Source organism: Helianthus annuus, chromosome 16 (assembly GCF_002127325.2).
Source record: "Helianthus annuus cultivar XRQ/B chromosome 16, HanXRQr2.0-SUNRISE, whole genome shotgun sequence".
Classification (NCBI taxonomy): domain Eukaryota; kingdom Viridiplantae; phylum Streptophyta; class Magnoliopsida; order Asterales; family Asteraceae; genus Helianthus; species Helianthus annuus.
The window spans coordinates 175223516-175244988 of NC_035448.2; the positions used below are offsets into that span (position 1 = coordinate 175223516).

Genomic DNA, 21473 nt, shown 5'->3' on the forward strand with positions numbered 1-21473 from the left:
ATTTGAGTACGGTAATACTATATCAAATATGAAAACTAAAAAAACAAAAAAAAAATATGTTGTATAATATTTTTGTGCTACGTATTTTGTTGGATCTTTTGTGTTGAACTTTTTGTGCTCGATTTTTTTGTGCTGTATTTTTTTTGCTACATTTTTGTGCTAAATTTTTGTACTACATTTTTTTTTTGCTGCTAAATCTTTTGTACTATATATTCTTTTTCGGTTGAATTTTTTGTGCTGATTTTTTTGTACTATTTTTTATTTTTTGTATTGTATTTTTCGTGAAAGATTTTTTGTGTTGTAATTTTGAGAAAGAAAAAAGGTTGCAGTTTGTGTTTTAGGATCAAAATGCTTTTTCATTCTACTTATAAGAAGTGTCACATGTATTCTCCATAGTACTTCTTAGGCTACCCATGAAAACCCGTTTTTAGTGGATCTTTGCCATATATTTTTTTAATGGCAAATTTCTTTTAATCTCTATCCTATTTAGGACTTGAACCCACGGCCTCCTCTCCTAGAGGTGTTTAAAAATTTTGTCTTTGCCAATTGACCATCACCCCCGTTGATTACAAATTTCTTTTAATCCCTGTTGTTTGTGCGACTTGAACTCAATACCTACCTCTCCCAAACCTACGTGTTTAAAGACTTTCTCTTTGCAATGAACCACCACCACATTATATATAATACGTAAATTGTGGCTTTCATATATGTACATTTGGGCTAGCAAGTTGCCTTTCAAAAAAAAATTAATAGTTCTAACCTCCATCTGTACTGACTCTCACAATTCAGTATAACTTTAACATCATGCATGACGATCATAATAATGAGTTGTAGGACTTTAGGAGAGAGATGGACGCAAAAATATAATTAGTCATTAATTGTTCTAACCTCCATGACTCTCACAATAGAGTATAAATTTAACATCATGAGGATCTGAATAATAAGGACTATTGGAGAGATATGGAGTACATAATCAGTACATAATCATCTTCATCTTATTGTCCATTTTTACATGACTTAAATTCTTTAAGCGTGAATCGGGCAGTCAAAAGTCGGGTGTCGCTACGCGACTGCCTCCCAGCCCATACCCGCTTCCAATCATTGGAAACATCTTGGAACTCGGAGACAAACCACATCACTCGCTTGCTGCCCTGTCCAAAACATACGGACCTTTGATGTCCCTGAAGCTCGGTACCACAACCATGATCGTTCTTTCGTCGAGTGAAATCGCTCAAGAGTTCTTTTCAAAACATGATATTTCTTTCTCGAGTAGATCTGTCCCGAGTGTTGCCAGGGTTCTCGGCAGCCATAACAACTCCATGGTTTGGATGCCCGTTGGGGACCAGTGGCGACGGTTAAGAAGAATATGCAAAGAACACTTGTTTTCGGTACGTCAACATGATGCTAGCCGGTTTCTACGCATGCAAAAGGTTATGGAACTCCTTGACTTCGTTCATGGTTGTTCTCTTAGTGACAAACCTATCAACGTTGGTGAAATTGCAGCTGCAACAACTCTTAACGTTCTCTCCAACTACATACTTTCTACTGATTTAGCTCAGTATGATTCTCCCTCTTCTCAAGAATTTAAGGACATGGTATGGGCTGTCATGGAAATTAATGGTGCACCAAATTTAGCCGATTATTTTCCTGTGCTTCGGCACTTGGATCCACATGGCTTACTCAGACGGTCTATATTTTACACTAAGAAGCTTTTGGCAATATTTGAGCAACATGTCAATGAACGGTTACATGCAAGAAGTACAAGTTCATCTTATGTTTCAAGCGAGGATCTTACCGATTTGCTATTAAACATCAGTAAAGATCAAAACTCCTCAGTTAGCCTCAAAGACATAAGACAGTTGCTATATGTAAGTAATCTTCTTGGACGACTAATTAGTTGAACTTGTTTAGAAATGTGTATGGACCCATGGATTGCTTCACGACATTTTCTTGTAGTTGATGCCCATTTCTTAAAAAAAATCGTAATTAGTTATTTAGTTGTGCTATAAATATTCATGGCGGCTGTTGCCCTTTGTGCAGGACTTATTTCTTGCAGGAACTGACACAACATCAAACACGTTGGAATGGGCAATGGCTGAACTAATGCACAACCCCGAGAAAATGTTGAAGATAATCTTGTTGGAGATATATAAACGTAAATGTGTAAATGTATATACATTTACGTTTAATATCTCCAACAAGATTATTTCCAGATAATCATTAATATCATGTTATGAACGTTATTACAGACTGAGCATCATATATATATCATTTTTCTTGTACTGATTGCATCAACCAAAAGAAGTCAAAGTTTGATTGGGATGGCTATCAGAGGCAGATTTTTCTTTAATGTAAATCCAAACTTATCAGTCATATCCATATCTTGTGCTCTCATACCTCCTTCAATCTTCCAATCAAACTTATGAATCAACGATCCCAACAACAAATGCAACATAATATCAGCTAGAGGCAATCCTGGACACATCCTTCTTCCTGCACCAAACGGGATAAACTCCAAATCACGACCTTTGAAGTATTGGATGTAATTCAATCTCAAAGTAACCGTTATCTAGTAGCCGTTTGAAGTTGTTATCGGATGAGAATAAATTGCACAGTCAAGCTTGTTCCTGATAATATGGCTTGATCCAGTTTTTACGTATTAGTTGTTATTTTTTGTTTGTTTACGTTCCTAGGCGTTGCATGTATTTCCTTTATAAAGGGTTGATGAATTATCAATAAAATCATCCGAGTTTGTACAATATTTGTGATTGGTTTTCTGTTTTGCTCTATCATTTGGTATCAGAGCAAACCAGGTTCTGATCAATCTCTCAATAATCTTTCTCACTTTCAATCTATTTTCTCATTCAATGGCCTGGAATAACATGAACCCTAGTTCTGTGAACGTAACACTTCCAATCTTCAAAGGTGAAGGTTATGAATTTTGGAAGATCCGAATGAAGACCATCCTCATGTCACAAGATCATTGGGATTTTGTGGAGAACGGTTTCAATGCAGCAGACACTGATCGAATGCGACTCCGAGATAATAAGAGAAAAGATGCTCGTACACTTTCTCTTATTCAATCTGGTGTCCATGATGAATTATTCTCCCGTATTGCAGGTGCAGCAACATCCAAACAGGCATGGACTCTCTTGCAAAATGAGTATGAAGGAGACACAAAGGTTCAAATGGTGAAGTTGCAAGGTCTGCGGAGAGATTTTGAAACTATACATATGAAAGAAGGGGAACCAGTGGGAGAGTTTCTGTCAAAAGTAATGAAGATTGTTAATCAACAAAGGGCTTATGGTGAAGACGTATCTGACCAGAAAGTTGTGGAGAAAGTATTGAGGAGTTTGCCAATTAAGTGGGATCATATTGTGGCTGCCATTGAAGAATCAAAAGATCTAAGTGTGTTAATCTTTGATCAATTGATGGGGTCGTTGCAGTCACATGAAGCAAGAATTAACAGAGGAAACGAAAATGTTGCTGAAGAGCAAGTGTGACAAGCCAAAGAAGAAGATGCTGGCCTGTTTGTGAGAAGTAGAGGAAGAGGACCTCCAAGAGGTAGAGGTCGTGGTCGAGGAAGAACAAATGGACGAGGAATTCAATGCTATAACTGCAACAAATTTGGTCATTTCAGTAGAGATTGCTGGAATGAACCACAAGCATCCCCTGCCATAGGAGATGATAATGATGAAGAAGAAGGGCAATTGTTTATGGTTGTGGAAGATGATGAAGAAGTTGTATTGGTAACAACAAAAGATGATGTCAATCCTTCTCACATCTGGTTTCTTGATAGTGGTTGCTCAAACCATATGACAGGTCAGTTATCATTATTTAAGAAACTAGATAAGACTAAAACTGTAGCCATGAGAATGGGAAATGGTAAGAGAATTATGGTTGAAGGGAAAGGCACTATAAGACTTGAAGTAGCAGGTGGTAAGTTTAAGACATTAGATGATGTTTATTATGCACCTGATCTTGGTTATAACCTGCTGAGTGTTGGGCAACTAATGAAAACGAGTCATAGGTTGGTATTTGATGAAGGTGCATGCACAATTATTAAGAAGCAAACTAGTGAAACGATGTGCATGATCCCTGTTGCCAGTAATAATATTTTTCCTCTTGATGTTTCTAATGCTAATAATGTAGCCTTTGCCACTATTGTTGATGAGTCGTACATGTGGCATCTAAGATTTGGACATCTTAATGAACAAAGCTTGCAAAGCTTGAGTAGCAACCAACTGGTTTATGGATTGCCCAAAATCAGAAATTGGAATGTTTGTGAAAGTTGTGTCAGTGGAAAGATAACAGGAGCCCCCTTTCTGTCACAAGGAACTAGAACATCTGAAGTTCTTGACTTAATTCATGCTGATGTATGTGGGCCTATGTCAATAAAATCCTTGGGTGGAAGCAGGTACTTCTTATTATTCATTGACGATGTAAGCAGGATGACTTAGGTTTACTTTTTGCATAGAAAAGATGAAGTGTTTGATAAGTTTAAAGTCTTCAAGGCCAAAGTTGAAAATGAAACAAATCGGAAGATTAAGGCATTTCGAAGTGACAGAGGTGGAGAATTCTGTTCAAATGAGTTTATGGCATTTTGTGAGCAAGAAGGAATAAGGAGGGATTTGACACCTCCCTATACACCTGAACATAATGGAGTTTCTGAGAGAAAGAACAGAACTATAGGAGAAATCGCCCTGAGCATGTTGCATGAGAAGAATCTGAGTAATGTATTCTGGAGTGAAGTCGTTGCTACAGCTGTTTATCTCAGAAGCTTGTCACCTACAAAGGCTCTTGATGAAGCTACACCTTTTCAGGTATGGTATAATCGGATTCCTTCAGTTCATCACTTAAAGGTTTTTGGGTGTGTTGCATAAAGCACATTCCCAAGCAGCAAAGAAGAAAGATGGAAGAAAAGGCCTGCAAATGTATTTTCATTGGTTATTCACCAAACTCTAAAGCCTACAGACTGTATGATCCAGTAAAAAGAAGAGTTGTGACCAGCTGAAATGTAGTATTTGATGAACATGCAAAGTGGACTGATAATCAAGAAGATAAGCATGGATTGCCTGCTGAATTGGTTACCATTTGGGAGCCTGAAGACAGTGGAGATACTAATGAAAGTGGCAGTAAGAATTCAGTCCATGAAGAAGGTGAAATCACCAATAATCAAAGTGAGGCCAACTCTAGCAGCAGCAACAACAATCCCATAATCAAGTCATTGAACCAGGTTTATCAAGAAACAGTTCTTCTTAATAGTGATCAAGTGCAACAACTGTATGAATGTCAATTGGTTCTGTCATAAATGGAGCCAAGATCATATGTGGAAGCTGCTAAGAATCAGCAGCGGAGAATGGCTACGGTACAAGAATTGAAGTCTTTAGAAGAACATAAGACATGGTCTCTGGTTGAACTGCCTCGTGATCAACAGGTCATTGGTCTCAAGTGGGTGTTTAGGGTAAAGATGGATGCAAGTGGTGAAATCAAGAAGTATAAATCCAGGATTGTGGCAAAGGGATATGCCCAGGAATATGGTATCAACTATGAGGAGACTTTTGCTCCTGTAGCAAGATTCGAAACAACTAGAATGATTCTCTTATTGGCGGCTCAACAAAAGTGAGCTATCTTTCAACTTGATGTCAAGTCTGCATTTTTGAACGGGCCTTTACAAGAGGAAGTTTATGTGACACAACCACCAGGATTTGAAGTTAAAGGAGAAGAGCATAAGGTTTATAGGCTGCACAAGGCACTCTATGGTCTCAAACAATCGCCAAGGGCCTGGTATGAATGTATCAACTGTTATCTAAATGATAATTCATATTTGAGACTCACAAGTGAGCCTACTGTTTACATAAAGAAAACTGATGAGGGTGATATTATTATCATTTGCATTTATGTTGATATAATATATACCAGCTCCTCTCAACATTTGATAGAAGAATTCAGAATGAAAATGATTCAAGAGTTTGTGTTGATGCATTTTTTGTGTGTCTGTTACTAGTCTTGTAATTATGTGTATTTTGTATGGTCTTTATTAATTATCGAGTCTGTATTCGCAGTCGACCAAGTCGGATATCCTCCTATCCGCTTGGGTCTGACTTGTTTGTCTCTCTTTATATGTATTGGTCGTAAAAACAATGCATGTCGCATACTAAGGGTAATTCTGTCATTTATGTTTTATGTTATCTGTGCCATCTGTTTCTGCAATCTGTTGTGCAGAAACAGGTATCAACATTGCAGGCCTTGGCGAAACACTTTGTTTCGTCAAAGACATGTCGACGAAACAGAGATAGTATCTTTGGTTTTGTTTCGTCAAGGTGGTCAACGAATCACATGTGATTCGTTGACTGTTGGGCTTGTTACTGGGCCTTCTTCTGTTTCGTCGGCCCACTCTCAGTTTCGTCAAGATGATAAGCCCATCTGCTATATAAGGCACAGGTATGTCACAGTTTAGACTAGAGATGAGAGAATACCCTTCAAGCTTGTAAGAACTGTGTTTGTATCAGTTGTTATATCTCATCCAGTTAATCAAAAGAGTGTGTTTCTTTGGTTAACCATTGTGTTCATATTGTTCTATGTTTGATTGGCTAAGTTAAGTGGATTCCGCACACTTAACTTTGTTTGTTATAAACAAGGATTGGGTAGTGAAAATCGATCCTCCGATTTCGGGACCTACAAGTGGTATCAAAGCAGTGGCTCTTATCCTTGTTTAAAATCAAACATAGTTCGGTTTGGTTGTCTTGTGTTTGTGTTGTTTTGCTCAAAAAGTGTTCTTGAGAACTTTATATTTTCTGGAAAAAGAAACCATAAAAAAATTGTAGTTATTGTTGTTTTGTTAAGAGTTTTGCCAAAAACCATGCTAGTTTGAGTATACACATACGAACGGTTGGTTTTGGTTGAAAGTTTTAAACAAAAATTCAGTGTTCGGATAGTATAAAATTCACAGGTTGTTTTGGTGTCCTTCATATCTTCATAAGAAGTTTAAGTTGTTCTTGTTTAAAGGATCCTTTTAATCTAAAAGATAAGGTTCTGAGTTTTTGAAAAGTGTTTGACCAACTCCTTTTACCCACCATACCTCTAAGTTGGTAAGAAAAGCAGTTCGAAAATCGTGTGACTTGACAGGCTGGGTATAAACAATTCACCAACTTTTACCAACCTCTGACAACCATTTTGACGAATCACGCTTCAACGAAACACAAAGTCAACGAAACAGAATCATCTCGCCAAAGGTCTCTTTGACGAAACTGAAAAGTGTTTCGCCAAAGATCCCTTCGACGAATCAAAGGCAATTCGCCAAAGGTCCCTTCGACGAATCAAAGTCTGTTTCGCCAAAGGTCCCTTTGACGAATCACATATCTGTTTCTTCAAACTTCTTTGACGAAACAAAATCTGTTTCGTCGTATGTTGTTTCGTCAAAACCTATTTCTGTTTCGTCAAGAAAGTTGTAAGTTTTCAACAGAAGGTTTGCAAGTTCATCATAACAGTGTGTTCTCAAGTGTTTGTTCAGTTTTTCGGCTAGTAGTCATCGAAAATGAGTTGTACAAGTCCTTGGGACTGGAGTACGGACCCACGACCAGGTCAAAGTTCAAATCAGACATCTATGGCCTCTTACTTAGCAAACTCCATACCTCAACAACAACCGTCCATAAGTGCGAGTCAATGGGCCTTGGTATCAAATCAAAACCAAAGTATTCAAAATCTACTGTTGAGCGAGAGTGAGACGGGTAGCAACAATCGCCCGCCAAAGCTAAATCACATGAATGATTATCCATCATGGAAGGGACGTTTCCACACGTATGTTCAAGGGCAAAGCACCGAACTTTGGACGTGTTTCATTAATGCGGTCAACCCTGCCCTCGAAACAGCAGCATCAACTTCAGCGGGTTATGCTAATATGCTTGAGGATGATAAGAAAGCTTATGACTTGGAGAAAAAGGCGTTTGCCATACTTACACAAGCACTTCACAAAGAAATCTATCATCAATTTGGGTATTGTAAGACCACGAAAAGCCTATGGGATGCATTGGTGGCGAGAGGAGAAGGGAATGCAGCGTCTAGGAAGACTCGCCATGATCTGTTAAAGAAAGAGTTTGAATCATTTCAGTTCTTGGAAAATGAAACCCTAAATGATCTGACTTCACGTTTCTATCATTTGATTAGTGAAATGAGTTCTTACAATGTTAATGCTACCCATCAAGAAATGATTGCACGGTTTGCTGATGCTCTACCTCCTAAGTGGAGTCCATTCATTGAGCTTCTGAAACATACGGGTGCACTGGATGCAGCCAATGCTAGTCTCTATGAATTCATTCAGAAGTTAGAGCACAAGAATGAAGAAGAAATTAGGAAGGCTAAAAGAATTGCAGCTGCACCTCCTCAAAATACAGAAATGTATTTGCCTGGTTTTGGTCCTTCAGCTAGTTCTAGTTCCGTTCAACAACCGAAGCTTCAAACGGCGTTTGTATCCAATACAAACTCTTCTCCGTTTCAACAGTTCAATCAAGCACAACCACAATGGGATCAAATTGCTTATCTTTCACAAACCATTCCTACACCTCAAGTTACAACGGCTCAACCACAGTTCGATCAAAGCACCTATCTGTCACAGTCAATACCCACACCACAGTCACAACCACAACAACAAGCTCATTATGCCAACAATCCCCCACCCCACACCCTAACACGATCAGAGTCGATACTTCAAACCTCTCACAATTTAGCATTGAAGTAGCAAAGGAGCATATGGAAATCAATAATACAATGGTCAGTGCCTATTGTGGGTTGGTGGCAGGTCAAATTGGAAACATCAATATGACCAATGAAGATTATCAACAGATCGAAAAGGATGAGATGGAATTAATGGATATCAAATGGGCTTTTGCTAGTGCGGTTAGAAGAGCGAAAGACTTCATGGCTCGAACTGGAAGAACTTCGTTGGAAGGTAAAAGGGATACGAAGTACGGGTTTGATATAAATGCTGTAACATGCTTCAATTGTGGTGAGAAAGGGCACTTCAAACGTGAGTGCACTCGACCAACCAAACAAGGCAATCATAACCCTTTCAGAAACCAGACGAGTACTTCAAATGTGAATGCCCGGCAAGAAAATCGTGACAGGAGGATTGTGGCAGTCAACAACAATCAGAGCCAGTCTGGAACATCAAATCCCAATCGGGCTTTGACTGTTCAAGCCGATGAAGGATGTGACTGGTCTGTGCAGTTTGGTGAAGGTGATCAAGGAGGAGGAACAGCATGTTATGCAAAGATCATCAATCACATCAAGCATGTTCATAAAGAAGAGTTTTCTGAAAGTGATGACAGTTCTGGTTATTCTGGAAGTTCTGATGAAGAAGGCTCTATTTCTAGGGATAATCAATCTAAGCCTGATGTGAAGGAAGAAGGAGGTGCTGATGTTGAAGATCTATTGAATGAAGCTGGAGAGCTCATATGTCAGAAATCAATTCTGATCAAGAAGGCTGCTACTGCATCTAAGGAAATGGAGAAGTTCTTCTCAGAAGATGGAGCCTTTTCTTTTCAAACTGCCTTTATGGCAAATGTGTCAGCCTCTTCAAGTCAGGTAAATTCTGAACCTCCTGCTCCTAGTGTTTGTAAATCATGTGCAGATATGAAGCTTGAATCAGAAAAGCTTCATAGTCATAATCAAAATTTGGTTATTGAACTTTCAAAATGCAAAGAGGCAAATATGGCTTTAACTCGGAACGAAAAAGAATTTAAATCTGTAATCGAAACATTAAAGAAAAGCGTGTCCGAAGTGAACAAAGTGGTTTACCATAAACAAGTAAGTATAAATGAATACATAAATATTGTTGAGGAAACCAAGAAGCAACTAGCCATTGCCCAATGCGAGCATGATGCGATCAAACAAAAACTGGAAAGTTATTCTAACTCCCGATTTGTGCTTGATCACATCATAGATGTTCAACAACTGAAGGGAAATCAGAAAGGCATAGGATATAAGAAATGTCCCCCCCCCCCCTTGAGGCATAACTATACCAAGATGCCTGATGAGGAAGATATGCCACGGTATGAACCCAGTGTGCCTCTGAATTTTGAGGAATTTTCTACTGGCCTAGGGTTCAAACCGGACAATTCTTCAAACACATCCTCTAAGCCACAAGAAACTTCAGCATCCTTGAAGAAAAGTCCTCCAATTATCGAGGACTATGAGTCATCGGATGATGAATCAGAATTGGATGTAAGTGATCAGGATAAATCACTTGACAAGATGAAAGGAGTAGTAATTCCACTTGAGAATCACATTCTTTGTGATCCTGATACTCCTGCTGTTCCATCAGTTGCAAAACAAGTGATAGATCCTGTCAAAGTTGACAAGACGTCTGTGTCTGCTATTAAAAGCAGTAATGTGTTGTATACGTTGGTTGGTAGTGATAAAATCTACTCAGATCGCGATTTTCCAATTGAAAATGTCAATCAATCTTTGATTGATAAAGTCTTTGAAGATAACACAAACAAATTTTTGGGAAAAACACTTCCGGGAATTGTTGTAACACAATGTGATCCAATTCCTAAGGCTGAGATCAGAAAACAGTTTGGAAATCAAAAATCACCAACCACTCAACAACCTAGTGCTTCTAATGGTAAACACCCTGTCAAGCGAGCTCAAAAGCCTAATGTCTCTCAAATGAAATCTGAAACGAAAGGAGCTCGTTTTCAAAAGATAGTGAAAGATGTCAAATTCGTGTCATCCAAGGGTACTGATAAGATTGTGTAAGTCCCGTGAAACAGATCTTTCAATGATATCAAACAACACCAAGTTTGTGCGGAATCCAAACTTGATGTGATTCAAGAATCAAAACAAAAAACTGAAAATACGAACCGAATACGAAGAACACACCGAATCACCTTTCAACACTTGCACACGATTCTATTACTTGAAAAGCAAAACCGTCTAGTACAAGTGTTCACAACTTCAAATGAATCCCTCTCTCTCTCTAACTCTAGAATTCTGTAACTATGAGGTTCCAAAGGTTTTCAAACCCTAAAACAAGTTGTAAATTTGTTTATATACTAACTTAAGCCCAAGTCCCTACATGGGCTCCCCTTGGGCTTGCTTGGCCCACATGGCCTAAAGCTTGGCCCAAGTGACCTATAAAGGTCCACAATCTAATATAAACTAACCCGGTAAAGCCCAGTTCGTAACCATAGCCCGTTGTATTAATTTGATGCGTCAGTCTCACACTTTAGGGCCTAACAATCTCCCCCTAGACTGATGCCATCAAATTGTCTTCAACTTGAATTCAGCAACGTCTTCAACGAAATCTATGGTTGTCACTATGCTGCAGATGTTGTGGAAGTTCTTGACTTCTGAACTCTCAGCACTGGGTCTCTTTCTTCAGTTCTTGTTGTTAGCTTCATATCAGGATCTTGATCAGCTTTGCTTGAAAATCTTGTCCAAAAAGAATGTGAGAGGAGGATTCTCAGCAGCTCTTTTCTTCTTCAATCTTCATCTTTCAAGCAGGTTCACGGTACTTCTTCAAACGTACTTTCACTGTCAGACGACTTTTCGTATCCGGTTCTTCTGACTCAGGTACATCTTGTTGTCGAGCTGCTTCAGGCTTCTTCAGCAACTAACAGCATCTCAGTCTTCATCAACCCCTGTTCTTGATTGAAATCAAGTTCTGCACATGCTCACAAACTCATAAGCAAACATTTCTTATGCAACAGGGAGAGTACCATATGAACACTAGGTACATGAAATTTCATGATTTAAATTCTTTTAACTTTTGATGATCAGTCAAATCTTCAAGAACGGTTATAATTTTTAATTTTAATAAAATCAAATAAGCACTCTATTTTTGGATTTTTTGATTTTATAGAAAAACAAGACACTATTTTTGTATTTTGAATTTTCCATTTTTTTATTTTTTTTTAAATAAGAACTAAAAACAAATAAAAATTCAAAATATAAACAACTACCATAATATACAATTACAATTGCAATGGGATCAAAACTCGTTCTCAGGCAGACTAAGGAACACTTTTCAGTACGAGCCTAATCAGACTGGTCTATGCGATTGCCAATATGTTTGTCCACTTAAACTTTAACGCTCAACTTTCAATTTTTCAACTTCGTGATATGTTTAAGGTAATATTATACTATTATACACGTGTGTCCCATTCCAAGGCATACCCCCGCGATCAAGGTAAGCACAACGATTCATCGTAGCAGGTGAGTATACTGATGTCATCCTTTAAGATATCCTGACTGTGTCTAGGTCTGCATATAATATGTTTTATCATGTTTTGATTTCTTAACAATGAACACCCAAAGAAATACTAATCAAATCCCGGAAATATAAACAGTACACTCTATCATGCAAGTATCTTCCCTACCACATATTTCACAAGTCCAATCCAGATTTCTGAAATCTTAACTGGGAATAGGTTGAGAAGAGAACAGAATAGATCTTTTGCAGAGATGGTATAATATACAGATCAAATGAGTTTTTCTCAATTTGATATAGGTTTCTTGGGGTTTCTTTTGGGCACTAGAGGGCCTCTTTCGGGTGTATTAGATCTATAGCGCGACAACGTACAGCTAGGTCAGCATGTATCTGGATGCAGCAGAAGCTGTCGTTGCCTAGCCCCTCCAGGTCAGCATGTATCTGGATGCAGCAGAGGAGGTACACGACTTTTTTCAGAGAAGATTTCAGAATCAGATCAAAATTGTGTGTATCGGGACAACATACAGACATTCAAATAGAAATGAGCTAATTCCAAGTGACTTTCTTTCCTAGGGTCATGTACAATTTTAGTTCTAAGCAGAAGGACAGCCAAGATATCCCCGGATGATTCAACAATATAAAGACCCGAAACCTCAGATGTTGGCTATCAATCAACGCAAGATTTAAGACCATAAAATCATACGCCGTTGGTATGTTACCCACATGGTACATAGTCTGTTATGTTTATATCACTTAGTATCTTTTATCATGTTGAGCGTCAAGCCTATCGACATATCGCAGTAGATCCTAGTCTTTTCTGCTATGGCACCTTACATGTGTTAGTCAAACCCTTTAACACGAACATTTATTTCACTTCCCATATCATGCAATTTTTCTTTTTGGCTTTTTCATTTTTCTAATGTTTTTGTATTTTTCTCATTTTCTCCCCCTAAACTCTATATATGTCTCTCTCTCCCCCTAAATTTGTGCATAAATCTTGTATTTTTGCGCAAATTTACCATTTACAAGAGAAAGGACACTTTATATACAAGGTTATAAACTAAGAAAAAGGGAAAATATTTTTGTTCAACCGTTCTGTCATCAGATTGAAGTCTAATCAAATTCAAATCAAAGTACTGAATTTAAACGGTACCTTTTGCTGATCATTTCTTACTTCTCTCATCTCCTCCAAAGGAAACATATCATCTGAAAAAAAATTTGAACTTTTTGCAACAGTGAAATGTTACCCGTTTTTATTTCTGGAACAACCGCTATCAACATTCCAGAGATTGTCAACAGCTCCTCCTTGGTTGTTCCTGAAAATTAAGGAGATTAGTAAGACATGGGTACCCAGGCCATCGTGGTCCTGGGATTTCCTGAAGCATCAAAATAAGACACTTCTTTTAAACACAAGTCCCCTTTTGTTTCAAGGATTGGAGATGTAGCTGCTTTTTGTTTTGCTCTCCAAATTTGTTTAGGCTTTTCTAGTTTCTTAGAGGCCTTTGGCAAAACAGTTGGCTTATCAACCTTGTTATTTTTCGAAATTTGTATAGGTTTCAAAGCTTGTTTTCTTTTTGCTTTAGCAGCATTCCAATCCCCATCAGAAGGTTTAACCTTGGGATTCACATTCTTCATTGCCTTAGGTGATGATACCTTCATCGGCTTAGAATGGTAGTTATCCTTAGGTGTAACCCTCTGATTTAGCATATAGTAGGGTACGTAGGGACGATTTGTGCAGTTCCGAGCAATGTGACCAGCAATGCCGCAATTGAAGCATGTTTGTCTCTTTACGTAGAAGGCATTCTGATCAGCTCGTGTAGCTCTTGCAGGCCCTGAAGGATGAACCGGTCCTTTCTGTGCTTGTTTTTGTTGCACATTTCCAGCAGACGAAGATGAATTAGGATGCCTATACTTGTCGTTTGCCGGGGCCTTCTGTGGTGGAGATTTCTTTTGATTCTTCTTGCTTTGATGAGACTGCAAGGCTTGTTCAGAAATCTCACCAGTCTTTCCAAAAGCTTTGTTAGCACAGTCAAATGCATATTTTTCACATTTGCTATTATTGACTGGCTTAACAAAAGCATTTTTCACAACACGGGCCTTTTGAGGACTATTGCTGCCCGTTGAGGACTGTGGAGAGCCTGCTTGTCTTTGATGTTTAGGCTTCTTCTTCCCGCGTCCTTTACCTACTCGCTTCGGCTCTTGTTGCTTGATCTGAACCTTTTCATCACTAACCGAAGGTTCAGATTGTTCAGCTTGTGCACTTGGAGCCTTGTTCACATTAGTCTTCTCTTCATCCTTTATGTCATCAGCTTTGACAGAATCGGAGAGTTCTGGTTTGTTGGATGAAATACCAGAAACTGTAGCAGAAACTTCATCTGAAACCTTTGACGAATTTTCAGCACAAGTCGGTTCTGCACATGACATCCTTGAGCTGAATTCACTAGAATCAACTGATTCCAATTTCTCAGAATCAGCTGCTTCAGGTGATTCGCGTTTGGAATCAGATGGTTCAGCCGGCTCATTCGTTTCATTTGCCGATTCAGTCTCTCTAACACAAGCATCAACATTTTCGCCCAAACCATCAGGCCTGACATTCTTCAACATAGATTGTAAAAATGAGCCAAAAATGTCACACACGTGAGAACTTGACGCTTGTTCATTTTCAACGACACCTTCAACTTTAACTTCATCTGCAAGGGAAGACAAAACATTAGGATCAAAAGTACCCTTGGACACAAGATTTACCGAAGGAGTCGCTCCTTTATCAACAGGTCTGCTGTTGATTGATGACTTATCAGTTTTAGGACCGTAAGCCATCTTGTTCTCATTCATCAATTCCTCCTCAGTCATGGGTAAGTATGTGTAATTGTCATTGTAAGGAGGAGGAACTTGATTAAAACCCAAACCACGCCCTTTATTTTCCTTGTATGCAAGTTGCTGATCACACAAGTTCTTGACCAGTTTGCTGGAAGAATCAAATTTCTTAATGTTAAGTTCGTTAATCTGGTATCTTTCTCTGATATCTTCCAGTTCTTTGGTCAAGATACATACCTTCTCCCGTGCCTCCAAGAAATGGGCTGTTTTTACACTAACATCATCCTTAAGTTTGATGATGTCTTTTCGCTGAGCTTCAATTTTATCTTTATAAAGCTTTTCATTCTTTGATAAAGTAAAATTTTTATTTTTTATGTCGTTGTAGTCTTGAATCAACTCAGCGTTGTGTAATCGATATGCCTCATTTCTTTTTCTACACTCAGGAGTGCAAAATACAGAAAGTATCTCTTCACGATCACGAGTAACTTCTTGAGCCATGGGTTTGTTAAACATAAATGCTGAATTTTGTGATGAGTCAGCATTGCCATAGGATTTGATGAGGGAGATCAGCTCATCTGACTTCATTTTGTAACAGTTGCCGTCGGTTGTCACTATTATCTGATTAACATTCATAAACCAACTACAGTTCGCCTGATCTGGAATCCCTTTTATAGCCTCCAGAAGCTTTCTGTTGCTTATGCGAGTAGACACCACCATTTCTGCCTTCTCCATTTCAGAAAGCAGTTCAACAAACCGGCCAATCACTGCATCTATAGATTCACCGTATGAGTAACTGAATCCTTCGAATTTCTGCTCAAGCATCTCTCTTTTAGAAGACATTTTAAGATTTGATCTCCCAAAAATGTGCGCTTTTTACTAGTTTCTCAACACAAACCCAAAGCAAGAACCCGTGTACTCGCCAATTCAAATCCTTTGCACACTAATGAACGAACCCGCTTTCGAAACCGCACCTCAAAACCTGTCAAAACCGAATTCACAAACAAAACCCCTTTTTTTAATAATTTTTTAATTATTTTTTTTAATTAATTAAACAATATAACTAAACTATTATTATTATTATTATTATTATTATTATTATTATTATTATTATTATTATTATTATTATTATTATAATTATTATTATTATTATTATTATTAAAACATAAACGACAAAACAGATGTTATCTTCTTCGTAAACCCAATAACCAAACCCTAATTTTCAATTTCAAAACGGCCGACTTCGTCTTCTTCGTTTCAAACTACTGTGGTGACTGGTGAATGAGCGGTGGTGTCGAGAAGGTAAACGATGAAGATCTGAAGACGATGATGATGTTGCCGGTGGTGAAGAAGGACTCGAAACCGATGAATTTGGAAACTTCGATGTATTTGGAATGAGATTGACAGATGTACGTCGCCGGGAACGATGAACGGAGATGATGATATGGTGGTTAATGGAGATCGATGCTGTGTATTAAGGTGATAAACAAGAAGTGCCGGAGAAGATAAAGAAGATCGGAGAAGTGTTGCAGGTTTAAACGATGATAGAAAACAGGTGGTTAATGAGATTGCGACTTGAAAACTCGAAACAGATGCAACTTGAAACCGTGATATCGTGTTGGTTGCGACTCGGAACCGTGAGTCGAAACAGTGTTTGCGAGTCGAGACCGTAGCGAAGTGGTTGCGACACAAGAATGATAACTCGAAATCTCAGTCGCGACTCGAGATGGTGGTTGCGGCTCGAAACTGTGGAGTCGAAGCTGGATGAAGATGGACGTGGAACCAAGATGATGCGTCGAGACCAGAAGTTGCGAGTCCTCTTGCGACTGAAATTCAAAACTTCGAAACCACCTGTTGCGACTCAACCTGGGTGAACCTTGATGATTGGTTACTCGAGACCAAAGGATGAAGGACTCGAGACCAAATGTAGAAGATGCGAAGTCGAGACCAGATTATTGTGAAGGTGATGGTCGATGATGACTCGAGACTAATTGATGGAACAGGAGATGAGTCGAGACCAGTAATTGCTACTCGAGACCTCTAGAGCTGCTGTGATGATGAAGAAACTTGAAACCGTTGAGGATGGACTCGAGATCTTGAAAGCTTAGCTGGTGTCTAAGAGTCGAGACCTTTAAAGATGGAGATCCTTGACGGTGATTGCGACTCAAAAGACAAAAGAACACGTGATGAATGATTGAAAATCACTTTATGGAAATATCAATCTCACAAAAATTATTAAGTCAACAAATCTCCGAAAATTGTGTAAGATTCTAAAAATGAGATATTTCTAAAGATTTTTGAAAATTACGTTTAAACCTTTAACAGCTTTCAAAAGATCAAACAACCAAAATATAGCAATTTTATAAAAAAATCTTGATGAATATGATGAAGAACTCGAAGAACACCGAACCAAAAATAGCGAAAAACTTGAATCTTTGATATCACACCGAGCCTAGAAATAGGTTCTAAAGGCTCTGATACCACTTGTAAGTCCCGTGAAACGGATCTTTCAATGATATCAAATAACACCAAGTTTGTGCGGAATCCAAACTTGATGTGATTCAAGAATCAAAACAAAAAACTGAAAATACGAACCGAATACGAAGAACACACCTAATCACCTTTCAACACTTGCACACGATTCTATTACTTGAAAAGCAAAACCGTCTAGTACAAGTGTTCACAACTTCAAACGAATCCCTCTCTCTCTCTAACTCTAGAATTCTGTAACTATGAGGTTCCAAAGGTTTTCAAACCCTAAAACAAGTTGTAAATTTGTTTATATACTAACTTAAGCCCAAGTCCCTACATGGGCTCCCCTTGGGCCTGCTTAGCCCACATGGCCTAAAGCTTGGCCCAAGTGACCTATAAAGGTCCACAATCTAATATAAACTAACCCGGTAAAGCTCAGTTCGTAACCATAGCCCATTGTATTAATTTGATGCGTCAGTCTCACACTTTAGGGCCTAACAGATTGAGACTTTTGAGAACAAATCAAACACCGATTTTGTACAACAAGTCACGATCTTAAAACGTAACAGTGATAACAATTACACTCAACATACAAACGGGTGTGATGAAAAGGGTAGTACCTCAGGTTCCACGGGTTCGACATCTTGTGGTCAATCAAATTCTCCTAAATTTGTGGAAAGGAGAACATGCTTTAAATGTGGAGAGTTTGGGCATATCATTAAAAATTGCCCAAACACTCCAAAGGATAAATTTGTTGAGAAAGCACCACCTGAAAAAGTTCACCCTCAACGTCATTCAGTTTCACCAAAACGTGATAAAAGAACAGTTAAAGAACAAGAAACTAAACAACGACGTAAGAACATAAAAACTGTTGAAAAAGCTTTGAAATCTGAAGTTAAAACAGTTAAAAGGGAACCAAGTGTTTCACAACCGGTAAAACCAGAAGCTTCAAAAAATGTTTACAACACTCAATCTGGTAGGCAAAAACAAACTTGGAAACCTAAGACGGGTGATAATTCAGGGGGAGCAGTTGTGCTTGAGAATCATCAAGAAATTGAGATCACGTTTCGTGATGCTCAGGGACGACCCAAGACCACTAAGGCTTGGGTCCCCATCCTCAATTGATCTTTAAACGACATGTGCAGGGTGTTCCAGGAGGAACTATTAATAGTCTTTGGATTGTTGATAGTGGGGCATCCAGGCACATGACTGGCGACTTACGGCTTCTGTACGACGTGAGAAATATTAGAGGAGGCTATGTCGCATTTGCGGGAGACAAAGGCGGATACATCACTGGAGAGGGAAGTATCTCCAATGGTATTGTGTGCTTCGATAAGATCAATTATGTTCGTCAAATTGATCATAATCTTCTCAGTGTGTCGCAAATCTGCGATAAAAAGTTCACCGTGCATTTTGATGATGCCGGTTGTTATGTGCTTAAACCTGGGTTCAAAATTCCACAAGAATGGACTCTCTTATCGGCTCCGAGAGTTAATGATCTTTATATTCTCGATATGAGCCAAGCGATTACAACATCTGCACAAGTCACTTGCTTTGTCTCGAAAGCCACAGAAAAGGAGTCTATATCTTGGCACAGAAGAATGGGGCACATTCACTTGAGAAAAATGAACCATTTGGTGAAAAACAATCTTGTGAATGGTGTGCCTGTGAGAAGCTTTCATTTACAAGATATCTGTGTCTCGTGTCAAAAAGGGAAACAAGCGAAGAAGTCTCACCCTTTGAAGAAAATCAACACTGTCAGCATGCCTCTCGAACGTCTTTATATGGACCTTTTTGGACCTATGAAGCACAAGACAACATTCGGAGATGCTTATTATCTAGTGGTTACCGATGACTATTCTAGATTTTCTTGGGTATCCTTCATGGCACACAAGAGTGAAACTCCTGGCATCCTCAAGGATCTTCTTACAATGTTGGAGAATCTCTATTCGTTGAAAGTGAAGAGGATCCGAAGCGACAATGGAACCAAATTCAAGAATCAAGTTATGGATGAGTTCTGTACTTCGAAAGGCATTCTTCATGAATACAGTTCTCGTTATACTCCACAACAAAATGGTGTCGCGGAGAGGAAGAATCGGACGATAATCGAAACAGCAAGAACAATGTTAGTAGAGTCGGAACTCGCTGTTCAATTCTGGGGGGAGGCTGTATCGACTGCGTGCTACACATTAAACCGAGTTCTTACAGTAAAGAGACATGGCAAAACTTGCTTCGAACTCCTTCAGAAAAGGAAACCGGATCTTTCTTACCTAGAACCGTTTGGCGCTCCATGTATTATGATTGAGCCGGATGGAAAATTTGGAGCGAAGGCTATCGAGGGTTTCTTCCTTGGATATGCTACTCCGAATTTTCGTGTTTGGAATCTGGCTACCAAAAAGATTGAGCTATGGAGTGAAGTTAGAGTTCAAAGGTACACGAGTCCTGTTAGGGCTCCGGGTGATCCGTGGATGTTTGATTATGATGGACTGTTTGACTCCTTCAATCTGCCAACCTTTGACGAAGAATCAGCAGCTGCTAGAATGTTGTTTGAAAGTGACAATGCTACTGTCTCGCCAGTGGTTAGACATGTTCTTGTTGACCCACATGGCTCTTCATCGGTTAACAATACGGTTCAAAATGAGGTATTTGAAGATGCTGCTGATTACAATGAGTCTTCGGAAGATGATGAATATCATGATGCAGCAGAAGGATCTTCAGCTCCAGTTGCTCCTGTTCAAGGTGCCTCTGTTGATACACCTCATGTGCAGAATGTAGACACTGCTGAAGGGAATGCATCCACCTCTACACACATTCCTGGTGTGGAGTTGGTTGTTGATCTTAATCTTAACAATTTGGGTATCAATGCACGTGTGTCAGAAAATCCTGAAATGAGGATTCATGATACCCATCCCCAGCAGAATATTATAGGAGATGTCCATCAGCTGAGAAACAACCAGAATGCTGGTTTGTATTCAGCCATTAGAGAATCAGGTCTTCAGAATGATTGGTCCTTCGCATGTTACGTGTCACAAGAAGAACCTAAATCGTGGAAAGAAGCCTTAAAGGATAATGCTTGGGTTGAAGCCATGCAGGAGGAACTGCAGTAATTTCAAAAGCTTGGTGTTTGGAAGCTTGTTGAAAGACCAGAAAACTACAAGAAAATTGGCACTCGATGGGTTTTCAAATGCAAAAAGGACGCCCGTGGAGTGGTTATTCGAAACAAGGCAAGATTGGTCGTTCAGGGATTTCGTCAAATCGAGGGGATTGACTACAATGAAGTCTATGCACTAGTTGCTCGTCTGGAAGCTATTCGGATCTTTCTTGCTTATGCGTCATTTAAAGGATTCAAAGTCTACCAGATGGATGTCAAAAGTGCTTTTCTTCATGGGATAGTTCAAGAAGAGGTGTATGTCGAACAGCCTCCAGGTTTCGAAGATCCTGTCCATCCCGATCGGGTTTGGTTGCTCAACAAAGCTCTTTATGGTTTACATCAAGCACCAAGAGCTTGGTACGCAACCCTATCCAACTATCTTCTGGAGAATGGATTTAGACGAGGCCTTATTGACTGCACCCTCTTCATCAGGGAACAAAATGGAGATCTTCTGCTGGTGCAGGTATACGTTGATGATATTATATTTGGTTCTACTAATGAGTCTTTGTGCAGGCAATTCGAGAGTATTATGCAGGAAAAGTTCGAGATGAGCGCGATGGGGGAGATGAATTTCTTTTTGGGCCTACAAGTTCAGCAAACCGAGTCTGGGATATTCATCCATCAGACTAAATATGTTGGTGACATCTTGAGCCGGTTCCAGATGTCAGACGCAATGCCCATTGGTACCCCACTTCCGCAGAATCACGGGATTACTCCGGATTTGAAGGGTGAAAGCGTCAACTCCTCCTATTACCGTGCTATGATCGGATCTCTCATGTATCTCACTGCTTTGAGGCCTGACATAATGTATCCAACGTGCCTGCTCGC

General features: G+C 39.1%; 2 protein-coding genes across 2 annotated transcripts; both read left to right on the top strand.

Annotated features, from left to right (window-relative positions):
• The first annotated feature begins 970 nt into the window (after positions 1-970).
• Positions 971-2662, top strand: LOC110917993 (cytochrome P450 76T24). Its single transcript, XM_022162400.2, has 2 exons — positions 971-1868; positions 2041-2662. Exons 1-2 carry the CDS (start codon positions 1176-1178, stop codon positions 2215-2217), a joined length of 870 nt encoding a protein of 289 aa, XP_022018092.1. The 5' UTR covers positions 971-1175; the 3' UTR covers positions 2218-2662.
• Positions 2663-5311: 2649 nt separating this feature from the next.
• On the top strand, positions 5312-5626 carry LOC110919925 (uncharacterized mitochondrial protein AtMg00820-like). The gene has a single exon (XM_022164171.1). The coding sequence runs from the start codon at positions 5312-5314 to the stop codon at positions 5624-5626; it is 315 nt and encodes a 104-aa protein (XP_022019863.1).
• The last annotated feature ends 15847 nt before the right edge of the window (positions 5627-21473 follow it).